Source organism: Syngnathus leptorhynchus, chromosome 19 (assembly GCF_054491065.1).
Source record: "Syngnathus leptorhynchus isolate UIUO chromosome 19, UIUO_Slep, whole genome shotgun sequence".
In the NCBI taxonomy this organism is placed as follows: Eukaryota; Metazoa; Chordata; class Actinopteri; order Syngnathiformes; family Syngnathidae; genus Syngnathus; species Syngnathus leptorhynchus.
This window is the reverse complement of record NC_141213.1, coordinates 239,653-258,462: the sequence shown is the minus strand read 5'-3', so window position 1 is coordinate 258,462 and position 18,810 is coordinate 239,653. Positions and strand designations below refer to the sequence as shown.

Here is an 18,810-nt window from a genome sequence, read left to right as displayed (position 1 = left end):
TCAGAAAGGCCTCTGTTCAAACATTTTATGGCAAATGTTGCTTTTGCGCGTGTGGATGTTAGATATAGATTTCAGCGTCCCCGCCAACCTCGCCTGCCTTCACAAGCCAACATGCCGGGCCCAAGGAATTTCAAATGTACGTGCGAGTTGAATGTTTCTTGAACCCTAACGCGGCACAGTTGCTGAGGACAGAGTCGCGTGACAGAGCCCTCTTACCTGTTGATGACCATGTTGTTGAGGCCCAGGCTGCCTCGACTCATGACCTTGTTGATGCCTTTCAGAGCCACCATCTTGGCCTTCATGATGGGGTCCGAAACGGAGTCAAAGTCCGCTGCGCACGCAGACAAACGTTCATAGTAACACGACGGCAAACGCGTGCGTAGGTCACGGCTCGGTCATCAGCTCACCAAGATCCGGGGTTCCGGGCTCCGGGGTAGACTTGTGCCTGATCAGGGCCTGCATTTGTTTCTGCTGCTGCTGCTCCTGGCGCTCCTGGTCCAGGAGGTCCTGCAGCAGGAGAGGCTGCTCCTCCAGGAGGAGAGGTTTGCCATTGCTCTGACTCAGGTCCTGGCCCAAAGGAGACACTTCCTCTCTGGAGCGCGGTGGCTGAAGGGGCTGAGGTGGAGGGCTGATGAGCGGGCAAGGCTGGGAGAGTTGGAGGGACAGCGAGCGAGGCCCGGAGCTAAGAGGCAGCCCCAGAGGAGCGCTAATTTGCTGAGAGGGCGGCGGGTGAGGAGCCAGGTAAGCCGATGAGGGTCCCGCCACGCTCTGCAGGAAGCCCGACTGCGGACCTGGAGAAGCACAAAGATGGGGATCACAGCTGTGTTCCGCTCCCAAGCTGAGACAAGTCACATCCTGATTTGGGATTCACCTGGAGCCAGCGGCGGGGTCAGGGCACAAGGTGGAGCCTTGACATTGGCCTGCAAAAGCCCAGAACCACAAACGGACTGCCCAGACTTGCCCTGAGGGGAAATAATGGAACTTTTGTATTCGCCACACCAATACATGGCAATTTTTTAGGCTCAACCCATTGCCCATTACTTGCAAAAAATGTTCACCTATTTGCAGCGCAGCGGCCAAAGCCCAGACTATTCTAAAAGCAATGCTCTGGTGCCAAGGAAATATGTTTGTGTGCATTCGAGGGATTGGTGAACTGTTATTGTACAGCTCATTTTGTGGCATCTCGAGGAAAGCCAATCGTAAACCTTAGTGGAAGGAGGGGGGGGGGGCATGCGTTGGTCACGACCCCCCGTCCAAAAAAACGGAACAAAAATTTGTGAGCAGATCAAACCCATATTAATCCTGGCAGACCAAAAAAAAGCCACTTGGGGGGGATGTGCGGCGGGTATGACCTAACAGGAATCATCAAATGGATAATTACCCTGAAAACAATTTCTTAGTGACAGCTGCAGCCATACCAGCAATTCTGCCTACCTTGGAGCCAAGCTGGCTCAATCCTGCTGCCTCAGCCCCAGAAGCAGCTAGTCCAAAGGCTCCATCTGGTCCAGGAATCTTTTGAGGATGTGGAGTAAGGGGAGCAGACTGGTTTGGAGGATCTGCCTGGACGCCCTCTTCGTTTCCTTCTTTGACCGGAACCGCAGAGTGGACGAGGCTGTCCTTTCGGGGTGCCACCTTCTTCAGCTCGCCTACAGACTCCCCCAGATCCAGCTCTTCATTGAACATGTCTTTCTTGTCCTCCAGGTTGAGCTCGGGGTCAGCGTAAGCGATCAGGTCAAACTTCCCCGACAGCAGGAAGTCATCGAGGTGGAGGTCGTTGGGACCCAGGTCTAAGTCTTTTCCTGAAGTTGACAAGCGCTCGCCTTCAGTTGAGGCCCAATAAGGCAAATCTTGGGCGTTTAGTCTACATCGGTGTTCTCATTGAAATGCTTACAACAACAAAAAATAACTGGCTTGAGACAGCGATTCTTACCATCTTCGGGATCCAGGTTGAGACTGAGGTCAACTAGGTCTTTCACTTCCACGTCTTCCAGATCTTTGACGGCAGACTCCACACCTTCCAAGTGCTCCTCGATGTCCTCGGCCCCCTGGAGTGCCGCATCGTGGCCCTGAGCCGCCGTGTGGACCGGGTTCCGCTGATCCTGATCCTGGTTCAGTTGCACCATCAGGAAAACAGGCTGGCCAACCGTAGTCTCCCCCAGGCGCGTGCCAGGCGGGGCCTCCTCGGCCGTGGGGGAGAAGGGCATCCTCAGCCGGTTCTCTGGAGCGCGATGGCGAAGCTCGATGTAGGGCTGACCCAAGATGCTGTGTTGCTGCACGGGGAGAGCGCAGGGCACGGGAAAGGCCTGGGGGGCAGCTGCTCTCGCACAAAACACCTCCATTAGCGGCCGGCGCAAGCACCATGAGCCAAAAGCGTCAAGCACTCGTCTCACCTGACAAGGCGTGAGGGTGCGGGCCAGCGGTGGTCAGCGGGTGGATGACAATCAGCTCATTGGGAAGCGGCTTCCTCCATTGGGCTGGGGCGACGGCAGGAGCTCCTCCTCCGGCGTCGCTACACAGGAAGGAGTCTTGCGGAAAAATCCTGAAGAAGGCAAATGCGCTCATCATGCTGACACACACGCACGCACGCACGCATTTGACAAACAAAGAGCCCTCGCTCCTCTCACCTCAAGGGCGTTCCTCTCTGCAGGGGAAACTGAGCCATGTTGCCAGAGGTCAGACCTCGCATCTGTTCTCCCGGCAAATGCAGCATGCCGGGGTAAGGCGGCGGAGGCCGCCCTAAAGCGTCCCTGGGCGGGGGGGCGTTGACAAAGGGCCAGCGATGGGGTGTCGGCACACCGGAAGCAGGTGTGGATGGTGAGGGTCCGGCCTCCCGTAGATCTTTCTCCTGCCGCAGGGCGCTCTTCTGTTGCTGCTGCCTCAGGATGAGCTGACGCAGCCTCTGACGCTGCACGAGCGCAGACGTTTCGGGATCCTGGTCAGACATCTCGCTGAAGTAGTCGCCACGTATTTGCACGCACACACTAATAGGTTGACTACGTTCCTTTTACTTAAGCACGAGAATGACATTATTCAACGGTTACACCACGGTTGAGCAATACGAGTAGCACAGATAGCTGGGGCAGTTGAAGCCTCCTGGTAATAGCCTTGTGCAATGAGAAGACAAGTAGGCCATTGTAGTAGGCATGTATGCGGACTAGGAAGGAGAAGTGGCTACTGAATGGAAATGCATGTACTGCAATCCACTACCATCCATCCATCCATCCATCCATCCATCCATGTGCGAGAACACGCTTTGTTCTAGTACTAGTAGGGCAACCGGTTCACAATGGCATGCTACGAGTACCACTGGAAAAATTCAATATCCAGCACTTGAGTGACGGGCAGCACATTTTTGCCTCACTAGCAACATGCAACTGTCCTACTAGGAAAGCTCATGCAAGCACTGCAGGTCAGTGGTTGAAAAGGCATGATTAACAAGGATTAATAAGGAGCGCACGCAGGCCAAGGATGACATGCCAAAAGGAGAGCGGTCGCACCTGTCTCAGCTTCTCTTCGGAGTCGCCAAGCTGCGGGAGCGAGGCCATCGGTCCTCCCGACAAAGTCTGGTCACCGGTTGTCGTCTCGTCGCTCGGCAAGGCTCCGGAGCGAACGTGAGCTGCCGCCGTCCCGTGCTCGGGCGTCTGGGCGCACTCTAAGGCCAGGCTTCTCCCGGACGTCCCAACAAAGGAGTCCCGCTGCTGCGACTGACGACAACAACCACCACTTTCTCATTTCGACGCCGTGTCACGTCACCCATCCAAACTACGGCCGTAGAGGCTAAAATTGCCGTGTTTGATGAAAAACCTCCCCCTTGTTCAGGCCAATTTGTGAACCAACGTGTCATGCAAAAAGTTGTGGTTAACAGGTGGCACGCAGGAGCGAGCGACACACAACTCCACACGAGCCACCGCAGGGGCCGTTACCTGCTTGCGGGTCACCGTCTCGCCACCGCCGAGCGGAGATCTTATGAGTAGAGGAGCCGAGGTCTCCCCTCGGGTCTGCCCGAGGGCTTCCGGGCGCTTCTGAAGGTCAGGGGAGGAGGGTCGCTGGGCAGAATGGTCCGGCGAGGGGTGTGGCGTCCCAGGAGCTTTGGAGTAGGGGTCTGAGGTCACAGTGCCACCCGGCGATCGAGGGAAGCGCTCAGGAAGGGGGGGGTGGGGTTCCGACACGTGGTGGGAAGGTGAGGGGCTCGCCATCTTCAAGTGGTCGGGGCGTCGCACGGACGGCGGCGCGTTCATGAGATACGAGCTCGAAGGGTTGGTGGTGTAGGCCTCGGGCAAAGACGACGACTGCTGGACCGAGGACTGGGCCATCGGGAGGTTGCAGTCCAACCTGGGGGTGCCTGGCGCAGGGGTGTATGGGCCGCGCAGAGGGGAGCCCATCCCCGAATGAAAGGCGGGGTCCTGAGAGTGCGGGAGGCCGAGGTCTGCCGGTCTGGATGGCTCCCTCCTGGCTCCCGGCGCCATGACACAAAAAGAGTCCTGCTGCAGCTGGTTTTGGGGAGCCATGGGGGCTTTAAAGGTGCCCCCTTGGACCAGAGACCTGTGGTACACATGCGAGGCCGACGGGGGGCTCTTTATAGCTGCTTTGCTGTGCTTCGGACCTAAGAAAATGAGAAACAGGAAAAAAGAGGAGAGTTTCAGAGGTAGAAGATGATTGGGGGCACTACTGCTAAGCGTGGGGGCTTACCAGACTGGAGTGCAAGTGCGCGGGAAGCATCGGAGGCTTTGAAATCAGGTGATGGCGCCGGAGACCCTGAGGTGTCGCGAGCAGGGGAGATGAGGGGGGGGCAGTGCTGAACGGAGGCGGGCCGAGGGGTCCCCACCGGCTTGCTGTAAGGGTCCCAGGGAGAGGCCGGACGGGACGATGGAGGGGAGAACATCTGAGGGGAGTTGGGGAGCTGCTGGAGGGGGGAGGAGGAGTGAGGGGAGCGGGGGGAATGCGGAAGTGACGAGCATCCGGAAGGCGGGGGCGCTTGGGGTCTGAGAAAGACGTCATCAGCCAGCGATGAGCCTTGGAGGCGGTGGTGACGTGGCCGTGCGTCCGGCGAGGCGTCCGGCGAGGCGTCCGCCCTCTGATTGGCCAAGAGCTGCCGCTGCTGCTGCTGCAGCATTTGCTCCTGCTGCTGCTGCTGCTGAAGCAGCTGCTGCTGCTCGCTCTTTACCTGCTCCAGCTTTTGACTGGCTTCTATCTTGGCCATTTGTTTGCTCTTCTGGCGCATTTGCTGAGGACAAGACAGAGTGGCATTGCGCACGTCAGGTAAGAGACAGCCCTGCTTCCATTCTCGCGCTCAAGACCCCAAGCTACTTGAGTGTGCCTAGTATGCATGCAAGAACACGACATCACTCAGGCAGGAGAGCCCCAGACAATCCCGGCAGGTGGTCCTGCTCTCCGGTGGAGAAGCCCTCCCATCCCCACGACCCAAAATTTAACAGGAGCCCCGTGGCGGACATGGAGGGCTCACAGCTTCACCTCAACGCGTCTGGGCAGGATTGCGAGAACTGAAGCTGCTCTCAGCGAGAAACACGCCTGCAGCCATGACACTGAAATCCTCAGGCGGCGGCTCGGGAAGTCAACCCCGTGATTACCGCAGAGCTGCCGTGGCGGACAGTCGTGCGGATGCTGACGCTTGGCCACCGGAGCGGGCGAGCCAAGCGGCTCCGCGGTCATTGACAGTGCCGGAAGAGGATTTCAGGGGGTCACGGATGCAGGACGGCAGGAAGGGTTCACCTGGAGAGCTTACCAGAGCCTCTTTGCCACCTCCTGCTACAGATGCCTGGAAGGGACAATCTTTATCTGTATTTTCCTGCCTCTTCTTACCGGCTCGCCACCTGTCTTTTACCTCTCCCTTTTCAATGACACATCAGAGACATTAGTAGAGGAGGCGGGAGCGACGCTCGGCACCGTTCGCACAAGCGTCAGCAGCAGTAACATCATCATCGTCGTCGTCGTCACCGCGGTTACCAAGGAAAAAATGGCACCCCCAGTCCCCCTTGCTGACGAGCATGCGGCCCCACTCACCTGTCTCAACCTCCACTCCTGCTCCTGCTCCGACTCTCTGGGCCTGAACGAATCCCTGAGAGCTGAGTCGGCGGCGGCGTCGTCGTCGTCTGGGCAGCCGGTGTCGGAGGGCCCCTGGGGCGGCGGTGGACATGGATGCGCGCGCTTCGGAGGGTCGCCGCACATGTGGACCTTGTGGATGCGTTGAGCCGCCCGGTTGTCCCGCGCACGTTGCTGTGAGAAACCACACGGCACCGTCAATACCAAGCGCCGGCCGCAACCTGGATGACGAGGCGCTCACCACATACGGCGCTCTGTCCTGCGAGCTGGCCTTCCTCCACAGCTTGGCGATCTGCTTGACTCTCGTTGACCACTCTGACAGAGACGTGAAAAGAAGAGCGGTAAGCCCGATGCCCCGACGTCAGCTCTTAGCGCAAGTATCCTATAGAAGTGTGCGTCAATGGCAATTCACACAATTTCAACCACAATCCTTTGAATTTCATTTGATCACCGCACCCCACCTTATCGTCGCGGAGGGGTTTGTGTGCCCCCAAATGCTTGATAAGATTGAAACTTGGCATAAAAGTCGTGTCATCCAAAGCTCCAACGATGCTTTGATTTGATCAGCATTGCACAAGTTGCTTCATATTAAGTGCGGGCTCCGAGTCGCTCCGTAGAAGAAAACTGCGCACGGGTTAGTCATTTTCTGGCGTATTGTTAATGTGTTGAGCCATTATCTGCGTGTTCAAAGAGAGAATTAATATTCTGTCTTTGTTTGAAGTAGGAAAAAGCTTCTTCAATAATCAGAGGCAGGGATCAGTTCTTTGTCAGGTGAGTTTGGAAGTCACCATGTTCCATGCATGCAGTTTGGCATGCACAAACTTGGTCAATAAAAGCTGATTGATTGATTGATTGATTGATATTGCATGCCATGTTGCATGCGCAAGTGTGCTTACCGGGGTAGTGCTCTCTCAGCTGGGGGAAGTTGGTGTTGCAGTAGAGCACAGGAGCGACAGTGGCCTGTTCCCCAAGAGCCTCCTCCTTCTCCCACTTCATCATACTCCTCTGAGCCGTCGACATGGCGTCGTGCTCGCCCTCTACCGCCGCCTGATTAGTTTGTGGCGGGCAAGAGGTGCCACCGCAGACCGGAGCCCCCGGCACAGTGTCCGACTTGTCCGGGTTGGCAGCGTGGCCCGCCAGGCCGTTGGGCAGAGCCAAATGAGGAAATGCGCCGGAGCCTGCTGAGGGTCGCGCCGCAGTCAACCATGTGCCTTTCCCCTGGGGGTGTGTTTGTGCGCACGCACGCACGTACCCGTGTGCGTCTTGCTGCCTGCACCGGCGTGCATGTATTGGCTGCTGTCTGGGCTGAGCACGGCGATGAAAAGGTCTTCCACGTCTTTCCCTTCCAGCTCTGCGCACATGTCGTAAACATAACAACAGTACTGCGAGTGAGACTTGTGGGCACTTACCTGGAATCTTGTGCAATTTGCTGAGGAGGGCACCTGGAACATGGCCCAAAAAAAAAAACCTCATCAGTGGCTACGAACGATGCAAGCGAGCAGCAGCTGAGTGTCCCAAATGTCGGGGTCAAACTCAAACATGGAAAATTTCTATTAAGTTTTCTTCATCACTAAATAATTGCTTGTATAATGTTTTTCCATGTATTTTCCATGAATGTATATTTATCCCCAAAAATATTTTTATGATGGCACCGACCGGACTGATGGGCAGTATAATTAGGAGTACTCCAGTAGTACCGCCAACATCTTATCAATACCGACGTGTGAAAAGCTAGAACTCATCTCACCATCCGTCACCATCTTGTCCAGCTCGGGGTTTAAGATGGCGTCCAGAGGTTCTTCGTGCATTGCTTTCTGACCTCGCCCGCTGCTTCCTGTCGGCTCAGAGCTCAGCAAGGATTCGTGGATCACGGAGCCGATGTCCGGGCCTGCTGACAGACATGACTCGCTTGGTTAGGCCAGGGGGAGGAGGACGTGGCTTTCCCACGATGGCCTCGTCGCGCCTTTCTAACAGTCTGCACGCGACTCGACGATGATTGAAATGTGCAAACATTTGTTTCATTGTCATTGGTGCACCTGAGATCAGTTTCACGCTCTTGACTCAAAACATCTTAAAAATGATTGATGAATGTTGTGACGAAGAAAAATTGCGAGATGAATTCCTGTCTCGACGCGTCGATAATCAAACCAAGGGCCAACTGTTTGGACAATCGGTTAACTCTCAGCAATAAATCTTGGCTGATTTTTGTTATCCTCCATAAAAATGTGTGTGTGTGTGTGTCTGCTCGTGTGTGTGCGTGTCAGGAGGTGACTCACAGAGTCTTTCCTGCTTTGAATTGATCAGCTTTCCAGAGGGCATGTCAACCGCTCCTGACTGGCTGATCCTCGCCGCCTCCGAGAGCATCCGCCGGTCCACTTGACGGATACGATACAGAAGATCCCGACCGAAGAAGGCTTCCTTGAAGGGAGAGGCGGGATGGCCAATCAAAACACTGTGACTGCGCGTGGGCTAGGGCGGGCGTTACCTGTAGATAAGAGGGAAAGGCCTCCTCCAGTTTGGTCTTCTTCTTTCTATATCTCTTCCTCGCCTTGTCTGCCGTGCGCCCGGCTTCGTCTGCGAGCAAGAGAACGGTGACGAGGATGACGACGCCGGGCAAGAAGTGTGCGGTCTCTATCGAACGTCACGTTACCTTCGTCTGCCTGCGGCGTCTGGCCGGAAGGTTGCTCGCCGCCGCCGCCGCCGCCTTTGACAGCGGCGCCTCCCGCCTTCCCGCCACGCTGCCGCACCATGAAGCCTCCGATGCCTGTGAGATGAAGCGTACGGTGAGATCCTACACGGACACCTCGTCGCGCAGCGTTGATCTCCCGTACGCAATCGCACAAAAGGACAGAGTAAACGTCATCCGGTCGCGAGGCAAACGGAGCACAAACCTAATGCCTCTTACTTCACGATAGGAACTACGTTGACTTTTGAATGCACGCGTGCAACTGTTGTGTAGAGCTTGCGCTTCTTGAGACTCCTCACCTGGCCTGTATGGCTTCCTCTTCCTCTTGGTCACGTCTTTGCTGACAGCATCATCATCGAGGGCGTGCTCTCTCTCAGGGCTGGAGTCCGACTTGAGGTCACACTCCAGGTGACCTGCGCGAGCACACCTTCATAGGGACACATTCAAACGAGGGTACGCGCGTGCGTGCGTGAGCGAGCGTCACCTGGGTCTGCGTGGGGTGGGGTCTGCAGGACGGACACGCTGTTCTGGTTAATGATCCTCAGCTTCAGTTTGGGTTTGTACCTGATGATGGACAGACACAAGGATGATCGGCACTTCCTCTGCATCTCTGAATATATCTATCTGACTGTAGCAAGCAGCTGTAGTGGCATTCCCATGTAAAAATGTTTTGCTTTTCTTTTCTTTCGACCTAAGTCATTTCAAGTATTCAATGTCACTTTGCTCACCTGCGGTACCTGCGAGCTGAGGTGAAAGGTTCCACTAGCGACTGCAGCTGAGAGAGGCCCAACTCGGTCAGACATACGCCATCCTGACTGTACGTCTTGGTGTCTGCGCACACAAAGCCATATGGCCTCATATCGATCAATTGATTTTCAGGAGATGTCGGCCATTTTGGTGCGGGGTCGTTGAAAAAGAGGAGGTTGGCAGCCAAGACTATGAGTCCGACCGTCATAGAACACACCTGCTTCGCGGCTCCTGGAGAGGATCTGAGCCATGTCCAAATGATCGGGCCTCCCTGGAACATTCACGCCAGTTGGCCAGAACAACGTCACCGATCGGCTCATGTGCACAAGCGTGTGTCTATGCGAATGTGTGTGTGTTACCCAATGGGACGCGACTGTGCGTTCGACACAGCGAACAGTCGAAACCTTCGGCGGCGGTGGCTTCCGCCTCGTCTTCGGTGGCCAGACCCTCACAAACCGCATGCACCCACCTACACGAACACGAGATAGCTCGAAGCTCAGCAAAATCATTTGAGAGAAATCGTGCCTTGTTATCTTAAAGATAAACTGAATGTGCATTCGTGGTCAGGTTGGCAAAAACCGGCAACAAAACTAAACAGAAATACAAAGATGTTAGCCGAGTGGCTGTCCGCACCGATCGCACTGCTGACACTGCAGAACGAGGTCGTCGTGAGCGTAGGCTCTCTGGCAGAGGGGGCAGCAGGTGAGACTGGCGCACGGGCCGCAGTGGCTGTAATTGCTCTGCCAATCGCAGTGGGGCCCGGGTGAGGCCGAACCACACTGGACACACCAAACACACCTGCGCAAAACAGACCTTTTTGCTTTTCTGAGACACATGGGAACAGCAGAAAGCAGAAGTGCACATACTCACCATTTACATTTCCAGGCCCCCTTGGGCACGGTGTGTAGGGGCGGGTCCAGGCAGTACGTGTGATAGCTGATGTCGCAGTCGTCGCACAGCAAGAGGCGGCCAGGGTCGCTGGCCTCGCCGCAGGCCTCGCACACCGTGCACTCCAGACAGCGCCAGCCTTTGGTCAGGATGACCCGAGTGACCTGCGCAAAGCGGATGGCGGCGTGAGCACAGCACCAGAGGAGAGGGGCTGGGGACAGCCGACCGGCCAGCTACCTTGACATTGACGCAGTATGGATGATAGCACTGGCCGCACTGGGAACACGCCAGCAGGCGACCTTCCGCTCCGCGCCCGAAGCTGCCGCACACCACGCACATGTCCTACGCCAGCGAGCAAGCGCAACAAGGAGCAAGGTTACTTTGCAGCTGACCCGAAAACCAACCTTCGCCACCAACCTGTTGGAGCGTGAAGACGTCCGAGGTAGAGAACATGACCACCGTGTTGTGCATGGAGTTCTCCTCCTCCTCTTCCTTGGGCGGGACCGACTCCACAAAGCCACACTGCAACGACAGCGTGCGGTTGGAGCATGACGTGCGATGAGGTTCATGACTGGGGAGGCAGACTTCACCCCCCCCCCCCCCGAATTAAAACTTTTAACTCCGGAGTTGCTCTTCCTTTAATAATGACCTCCTGCTTCGACTGAAAATTCATCATTGAAAATCGTTTGAATATGTAATCCTCCATTGTAAAACGAAGTATAAAAACAAAAAAAACTAAAACTTTAACTTACCGCAGGCGACACAGACACAAAGTCCTGCGTCTTGAGCCGAGCCCTTCCTCGTCCCCCCCGTCCTCCTCCTCTAGACCTCCTCCTTCCAGGAAAGCCTGAGCCACGACCCTAACAAAGGAATCACACAGAAAGACGATGAGAACGTTTGCTCGTTAATCAGCAGATAGACTCGTCGGGAGTTAGGCCACAAATCTTTTGCAGACGCTCACAAGCCAGGGGGGGCGCTTAATTAAGGCAAGGGGTCGATTGATGGGGGTGGGGGGGATCTAGGGGACTCATTTAGCACTTCTTTACCACTCTCATGCTCCAGAGCGGCGAGTCTCCTTGACGGGACTTGGGGCTGTCCTGGCCTCCCTCGCCCACAGAGTCCTGGGAGGATGAGTGGGGGCTCACCGGCCTCGTGTTACTCCACCATGAAGCCTGAGGGAGGGAGGGAGGGAGGACGAGGGGGTGGTGGAGGGATGGCGACGCAGAGCAGAGCGAGGAAGACAGTGGGAAGGAGGGAAAACAATGCAAGAACGTGAATGCCGTGGTGGACCACAAACCACACCGGGAGCTGTTGCTGCAACAACAGCATGCATGCGCATTTCAGCACAGGCATGCCGAAGAGCTCAAGTACCTGCCGCATGCGAGACCTGCCAGGGGAGAACTTCCTCTTGGAAATGGCGGGCTTGCCCATGCCGATCTTACGGGTGAGGGGAATGACCGCGGACGTTGACGGTGAGGTCTGCCAGCCGGCCCAGCGGTTAAACAAGGACGACAAGACGTTACTTACAAATTCACACCAAACATGCATGAAACATACCACAACACAAATGAACCCTTTGGCTTCAACTCACTTTTCCTACTAGAATAAAAATTTTTTTTTACCAGATCAATCTATATCTTGGCACTATCTTGCTATTCTCATCTATGATCATGCAGTGAGACTGGAAGGTTACACATCAAATGTCGCAAAGAATATCAAGTTGATTTGCATGATTGTTGTAATGTGATTTGGGACTTCCTGACTTGTGTTGACGCTCAACTTGTTTGGTCAAATTTTCTCAAGTTGTCGTAGAGAAGGCTTCATATGAATTCACGCTTCACGAGCCTTGACTGTCATATATGGCTAAGCTAGGAGACCAAAACAATCATGCAACATATTTGACATTGTTTGCGCTTCTTGTTTTCAAATGGGTTTGGCTTTAGCCATACCTTGCAGAGGGGCGGCAACTCCCTGTACAATGGACTGAAGCTGGGCGAAGGAGGGGAGAGGGGCGGCGGGGTGAGCGGCACCCTGACGGGCGAGGTCTCAGGCGAGGCCTCCGTGGAGAAAGGAGACTGCCTGAGTCGGATGGACAGTTCGTCCGTTGGAGGCAGCAAACGAGGAGGAGGCCTGAGACTCCGCGCGTGGAGGGGGCGAGGGCTGAGGGAGGCGCTCGGAGACGACGAGCTCATCAGCGTCATCACCTCCGAGTCGAAAGAGGGCTCTGGCCCGCCCGCTGTCTCCCCGCCGCTGTCGCTCTCCCGCGCCTCCTCCCGTCTCGGCCTCATTGCGACCGTGTTGTCCTTCTCTGATGAGCCAGCCCGGGATGGGGCAGCATCGTTGGCGGTTTCCAGCATCTCCCGGAAGTCTTTTCGTGGCCATTCCGAGGAACAGTTGCGCTCCGCGCTGAGGGGAGGGAACGCCGCTGAGGAGACGTCTGGCCACGGCAGAGGGGAAGCGCTAGGTGAGGGCGACGACGGCGAGGGAGGAGCGGAGAATATGGGGGAGGCTGCAGCAGGCTGACCGCTTGATGGATGGACTCCTAGGGAGACATGGAAAGCATTGCTATTGTCATCGTCACCTTCCTTCCGAAGGTCATTCGAACTAAGTGCCCGCTCCGTACCTGACGGGAGGCATCTTAAATTCCTGAGCTGCTCCTGGTTCTGCAATAAATTTTCCTCCTGCTGCTGCTGCTGCTCCCTATTTTCCTCCTGCATCTGCTCCGTATTTTCCTCCTCTAGCATGGGCTGCTTATTTTCCGCCTGGTCTGGTACTCCTTCTGACTTGACAGGAAGGTACTGGTGTAAGTGGAGAGGTGTTTCCTGGTCTGTGGTGACTGTTGAAAGAGAAAACAAAGAGTTAAGTCACACCTGAAAGTGCACAGAATGCAGAGCGCTCGTGCATACTTACCGGATGTGGACTCCACGTCAAACGAGATGGGATCATTGGGGACAGTTTTTGAATGAAGGCGAGTATGAACAGCTGAACCCATAACAGTCTCTGGCTGCTCAGGATTTTCTGCGCTCTGTGCATGACAAGAAAGTCGGATCCAGTCGGCCTCTCTCACTTGCGTTTCACGAGCGCATCCGGTTTCGGGCATGTCACGGTATGCCTGAGTGGAACTGCCGGCTGCTCTGTCGTTCGAGGGGCCTAATGGGAAAGTCAGACTCTCCTGGCCCGCGGCAGGACCATTGGGTTGGTAACTTGGAGATTTGGATTTGGTCTTCCATGCAAGTTCCAAAGTCACGCCTGGACCGGAATCAAGCTGAAGTGGATTCTCTTCTTGGGAAGTGGCCTGCGTGTCCGCTTGGGGGCTGGAATCTGTGCTCCCTGCGGGGCTCCTGGGACACCTTTCGGCACTTTCCGCTGGAGTCGAACTACTGTTAGAATGTGGCCGCGTGCGTAACGGCACTCCAGTGTGTGGTGAACTTTGGTTGCTGGACTCCATGACAAATGTGATCAGACCTTGACGGTCAGAGCTGGCATCAACAGGTCCGCAGTAAGTAGGACGAGCTCCGGTGGAATGGGAAGGCTTTGTCTCGAAGGCATTGCTGCACTTCGGGATGGGCGGGGGACTATATCGGCCAGACAGTGGGAGCCAAGGACGGTTTGGATCAGGCGCACAACCAGCCGCATGGCGCTCACCCACTAAAGTGGGACCGGCTTCAAACTCGGAAAGGGGGCACGGATGGGTAAGCGCCGTCTGGTGCGAGATTGCGTCCGATGACGAGGCACTGGCGGCTGGCTGGCAAAAGCTGCCTGTTGGCATTACAGGGCTACCCGGTTGATCCAAAGGACAGGTCCTGACAGAGGTGCTGTCTGTCATATCTGTCATCGATTCGCACGCCGCCTGAAATGAGGCAGCAGGACTAGTACCACTGGATCTAGGTTTCGAGCAATGCGACATGCGGTCGGGAGAATCGCTTTGGTCACCAGGAACATCCTCCACGGTACCAGTCTCAGAAAGGACAAGAGAGAGGCTGCCAAGGTCCACCGAAGCGCTTTGGTGCGAAAGGCTTGCCGGTGCGGGCGACGGCAGATGTCCAAGGGGACTTGACGGCTCACTCTGTGGAGCGGAAAGTGTCGAGGGTGCGGGTACGTCAGCGGCGGTTTTACAGTCAACAGATTCGTGCACATTTAGATTGCGCTGAATGTCTCCAAGTTGTTGAGAGACGGCGGGATGTGCGACAGAGCGGCAAAGGGCCGCCCGCGGCTGCAAAAGCTCAGCGAGTTGTGCAGAGTTCAGCCGCGTCTGGCTTACAGGCTGCGGGAAGCTGAGCGGGCTACCGGCAGCTATGCTGAGCCCACATGCAGGGGAATTACTGCCCTGTGACAGATGGCGCTCCACTTCAGGAGCCACCAAATGAGAGCAATTGCACTCCTGATCCGGCGCCGTTTCAACATCCCGTGTCGGAGAACACGTTCCAACTTGCCTCAGACGATCCGGCTCAGGCAAGCCGCTTCCTCGATGGCTTTGCAACAGTGGCGGTTCATCAGCAGGGCCTTGGGTTCCAATAGGCCGGGAGCCATCATCTCTCGCAGGGTGGCCTGGCTTTGCCTCATTGGCATCGTCCAACTTGCACGGGCTCCGCTCGGACAGCACACTACAACACACCGGACTTTTCGCAAGCTTCTCCCCGCTCGACTCTTTGGAAAGGCTGGATGGAGGACTAAATTGAAGTGGCGTGGAGGTCAAACGTGTAGCGTTTGGCTCCACGTCCAAAGGAACCGAAGGCAACGGGGGAGATGTGGTGCAAAAGTTAGCTATTGGGGACCTGCTATGCATTTCTTTCAGTTCCCAAGGAACGTGATTGACTTGTGGGCCTTTGACTTGAATTGGACAAAGCTGGGGCACAGCAGGACCTTTGTGGAGCTTTGCACTCTCAAAGGAGGACGGGTGGCTGCTCACAAGCTCGACTGGGGACGGCGGGGGAGGTTGCAGTACAGGTTCTTGGATATTTTGGGGTTCTTCGAACTTGTGGATTTGCTCGGTGGCTTTTGAGGGCAACAACAATGGATTTTCATGGAGCCCTGATGATGAGGGAGATGGTGATGGACTTGGCTGGAGCTCTGTGGGGATTGCTGGAGAAGATACTGGACTTGGTCTGGTGATTGTGGCATTAGAAGGAGATGGGACTGGACTATGATGGAGCACTGTGGGTTTTGATAAAGAGGGGCACACTGTGACAGAAGGAGGTGGGACTGGACTTTGACAGAGCCGTGTGCCATGAGAAGGGGATGTTACTGAACTTTGATGAAGCTCAGTAACGTTAGATGTTGCTGGATTTTGATGGAGCTCAGGGGTGTAAGGAGATGCTGTTGAACTTTGATGAAGCTCAGTGACGTTGGGAGATGTTGCTGGATTTTGATGGAGACCTGGGGCGTAAGGACATGCTGTTGAACTTTGATGAAGCTCGGTGATGTTAGAAGATGATGCTGGAGTTTGATGGAGCTCTGGGGCGTAAGGTGAGGTTGCTGAACTTTGATCAATCTCAGTGATGTTAGATGTTGCTGGAGTTTGCTGGAGCTCTGCGGCGTAAGGAAATGCTGTTGAACTTGGATGAAGCTCAGTGATGTTAGGACATATTGCTGGATTTTGGAGCTCGGGTGCGTAAGGAGATGATAAACTTTGATGAAGCTCAGTGATGTTAGGAGATGTTGCTGGATTTTGATGGAGCTCTGGTGCACAAGGAGACGCTGTTGTACTTTGATGAAGCTCAGTGATGTTAGAAGATGTTGCTGTTTTTTGATGGAGCTCTGGGGCGCGAGGAGATGCTGTTGAACTTTGATGAAGCTCAGTGATGTGAGGAGATGTTGCTGGATTATGGTGGAGCTCCGGTGTACAAGGAGATGCTGTTGAACTTTGATGAAGCTCGGTGATTTTAGGAGATGTTGCTGGATTTTGATGGAGCTCTAGGGCGTAAGGAGAGGTTGGTGAACTTTCATGAAGCGCAGTGATGTTAGGAGATGTTGCTGGATTTTGATAGCGCTCTGGGGCGTAAGGAGAGGTTGGTGAACTTTGATCAAGCGCAGTGATATTAGGAGATGTTGCTGGATTTTGATGGAGCTCTGGGGAGCAAGGAGATGATGCTGAACTTTGATGGAGCTCTGTGACATTAGAAGATATGTTAGGGACGTTGGAAGCAGTTGGTAATAGGTTCCGATGGCTCACGGTGACATCGGAAAGCGTTGGTTTTGGACTTTGTTGGAGGTTTTGAATGTTAGAAGGCGATGGTGTTGGCCTATGTAGGATCTCTGTGATGTTGGAAAGAGGTGGTGTTGGCCTATGTAGGATTTCTGTGATGTTGGAAAGAAATGGTGTTGGATTTTGCTGGCCCTCTGTAATGTTTGAAGGAGGTGAGCTCGGCCTTTGGTGGGGCTGCAGGACATTGGTAGGAGAAGTGAGTGGATTTTGCTGGAACTCTGTGGGCTTCGATGAAGAGGGCAGTGGACTTAGCCGAAGTTCACTTATTTTAGAAGGAGACGGTGTTGAACATTGCAGGATCTCTGCAATGTCAGCAGGAGATGAGACTTGACTACACGGGATGTCATTGACGTTAGAAGGGGAAAGGACTGGACCTTGCTGGAGCTGTGTCGAATTCAGGGATGAGACTAGATTCGAATGGAGATCTGTTGTGTTAGAAGGAGATAGCGGTGAAGGTTCCGTGATTTTCAAAGGAGGTGGTGTTGGACAGTGCTGGATCTCTGCGCTGTTAGGAAACAGCACTGGACTTGGATCGAGAGCTGTGACATTGGAAGGATGTTGTGCTGGGCTTAGATGGAGGTCCTTTGTGTAAGATGATACTGGATTTTGTGGGACCTTGGTGGCCTTCAATGTAGATGAGACAGGGATTAGATGGAGCTCTGTGACACTAGAAGGAGATGGTGTTGCACTTTGTCTGACCTCTGTGATGTTTGGAGCTTGGAGTGCATTTTGCTGAAGCTCTGTGTCATCAGACAGAGGTTGGACTGCACTTAATTGGAGAACCTTTAGGTCAGAAGGAGATGGGACTGGGCTTTGCTGCATGTCCGTCAACTTCAATGGAGATGGGACTGGTTTTAGATGGTGCTCTGTGAGATTAGAAGGGGATGGTGTTGGACTTTGGGGGAACTCTGCGACTTTAGGGTATGAGAGTTGTCTCTGCTGTAGCTCGATGTTATTAGACAGAGATGGGACTGAAAGTTGCTGGAACTCTGTGGGCTCAGATGAAGATGGGCCTGGACTTGAATGGAGCTCTGCGACCATAGATGAAGGTGGTGTAGGACTTAGAAAGAGAGCTGTTGTGTTAGAAGGAGAAGGCATTGGACTTTGCTGGGGATCTGATACGTTTGAAGGAGATGGGGCTCGACTTTTCTGGAACTCTGTTGTGTTGGAAAGGGAGAGGACAGGACTCGGCTGGAGCTCGGCTTGATGATAATTCAAAGGTTGGAGAGCCGTGCCCTCGGATGGAGATTGTGGTGGACTATGTTGGTTTGGGTTGAAGGGAGATGTTGCTAAACTTGTCTGCGTCTCACTACTGAAAGAAAGACTCTGGTAAAGCTCTGCATGGGTCCAGGAGGATGGCGTTGGATACTGGGGCAACATTGAGAGGTTTGCAGGTGATGGCAGTGGACTTTGTCTCTGAATTGTAGCTTTTGAGGGAGACTGTTCTGGACTCGGGTGGAGGTCTGTAGGGCTGGATGGAGATTGTGTTGAACTCAGTCTAAGATCTTTGGGCTTAGAAGATGAAGAGGAGGAGGAGGAGCCAGGACTTTGCTGAAACTCTGAAGGGTCAGAGGGAGACAGTACTAGACAAAGTTTAAGTTCTGTGGGGTAAGAAGCAGTGTGTTCTGGACTCCGTTTTTGCTCTGGCTGCGGAGCATGAGAGGGAGATGACTGTGGACTTTCTTGTAACTCTGTGGGGCTAGACGGCGAAGACGTTGGACTTTGCTGGAGCTCCGATGGGTCGGAGGGAGACAGGACTAAACTAAGTCTCTGCTCGTCGGAGCTAGATGCCGATGGACTTTGCTGGAGCTCCGCCGGGTCGGACGGAGACAAGACGAGACATAGTCTTTGCTCTATGGGGCTCGAAGGAGATGGAGGTTCCGTGGCGTCGGACGGTGAAGGTACTGGGTTTTCCTGTGACAGTCTTGCATTGTAAGTTGGAGTCTGAGCCTGCGTTGAGCTTGAGAGCTGGACTGGGCTGTGAGCGGTAGTACTCATAGGAACAGTGAGACTTTGAACATCTGGGACCAGCACGGAAGTGAGCTGGAGGTCTCGGGCAGGGCTGGGTAAGATTATTGGGAAGGCTGCAGGCTCCGCCCTCTGACACGCAGAGCAAATGTAACTGTCACACTTTGCGGCGCTGAAGCCCGTCTCGACGGAAACACACCGGGTGTGAACACACCTACAACACAAGGGAAACAAACGTGCGCACGACACAAGCTGT

The 18,810-nt window shown here is 54.7% G+C and overlaps 1 protein-coding gene across 14 annotated transcripts in view; it reads right to left on the bottom strand.

Annotated features, from left to right (window-relative positions):
* Positions 1–18,810, bottom strand: part of LOC147041406 (histone-lysine N-methyltransferase 2C-like) — a 37,264-nt gene that overhangs the window by 10,673 nt on the left and 7,781 nt on the right. For 7 of the 14 annotated variants that reach the window (XM_085939045.1, XM_085939050.1, XM_085939049.1 and 4 more), the window contains exons 13-47: positions 13,292–18,768; positions 13,005–13,217; positions 12,331–12,923; positions 11,753–11,860; positions 11,428–11,553; positions 11,134–11,241; positions 10,799–10,903; positions 10,619–10,723; positions 10,364–10,545; positions 10,127–10,291; positions 9,853–9,962; positions 9,711–9,764; positions 9,475–9,577; positions 9,231–9,310; positions 9,046–9,159; positions 8,711–8,824; positions 8,546–8,634; positions 8,337–8,478; positions 7,808–7,951; positions 7,470–7,502; positions 7,313–7,411; positions 6,957–7,241; positions 6,302–6,375; positions 6,022–6,234; positions 5,744–5,848; positions 4,690–5,224; positions 3,924–4,603; positions 3,498–3,704; positions 2,625–2,932; positions 2,391–2,539; positions 1,931–2,314; positions 1,435–1,799; positions 872–962; positions 408–791; positions 217–331 (exon numbers count right to left, since the gene is read on the bottom strand). In XM_085939045.1, the coding sequence (XP_085795171.1) occupies positions 217–331; positions 408–791; positions 872–962; positions 1,435–1,799; positions 1,931–2,314; positions 2,391–2,539; positions 2,625–2,932; positions 3,498–3,704; positions 3,924–4,603; positions 4,690–5,224; positions 5,744–5,848; positions 6,022–6,234; positions 6,302–6,375; positions 6,957–7,241; positions 7,313–7,411; positions 7,470–7,502; positions 7,808–7,951; positions 8,337–8,478; positions 8,546–8,634; positions 8,711–8,824; positions 9,046–9,159; positions 9,231–9,310; positions 9,475–9,577; positions 9,711–9,764; positions 9,853–9,962; positions 10,127–10,291; positions 10,364–10,545; positions 10,619–10,723; positions 10,799–10,903; positions 11,134–11,241; positions 11,428–11,553; positions 11,753–11,860; positions 12,331–12,923; positions 13,005–13,217; positions 13,292–18,768 (12,159 nt within the window). The remainder of the gene's footprint in view (positions 1–216; positions 332–407; positions 792–871; positions 963–1,434; positions 1,800–1,930; positions 2,315–2,390; positions 2,540–2,624; positions 2,933–3,497; positions 3,705–3,923; positions 4,604–4,689; positions 5,225–5,743; positions 5,849–6,021; positions 6,235–6,301; positions 6,376–6,956; positions 7,242–7,312; positions 7,412–7,469; positions 7,503–7,807; positions 7,952–8,336; positions 8,479–8,545; positions 8,635–8,710; positions 8,825–9,045; positions 9,160–9,230; positions 9,311–9,474; positions 9,578–9,710; positions 9,765–9,852; positions 9,963–10,126; positions 10,292–10,363; positions 10,546–10,618; positions 10,724–10,798; positions 10,904–11,133; positions 11,242–11,427; positions 11,554–11,752; positions 11,861–12,330; positions 12,924–13,004; positions 13,218–13,291; positions 18,769–18,810) is intronic. The other 7 variants (XM_085939055.1, XM_085939060.1, XM_085939048.1 and 4 more) reach the window with 6 other exon arrangements.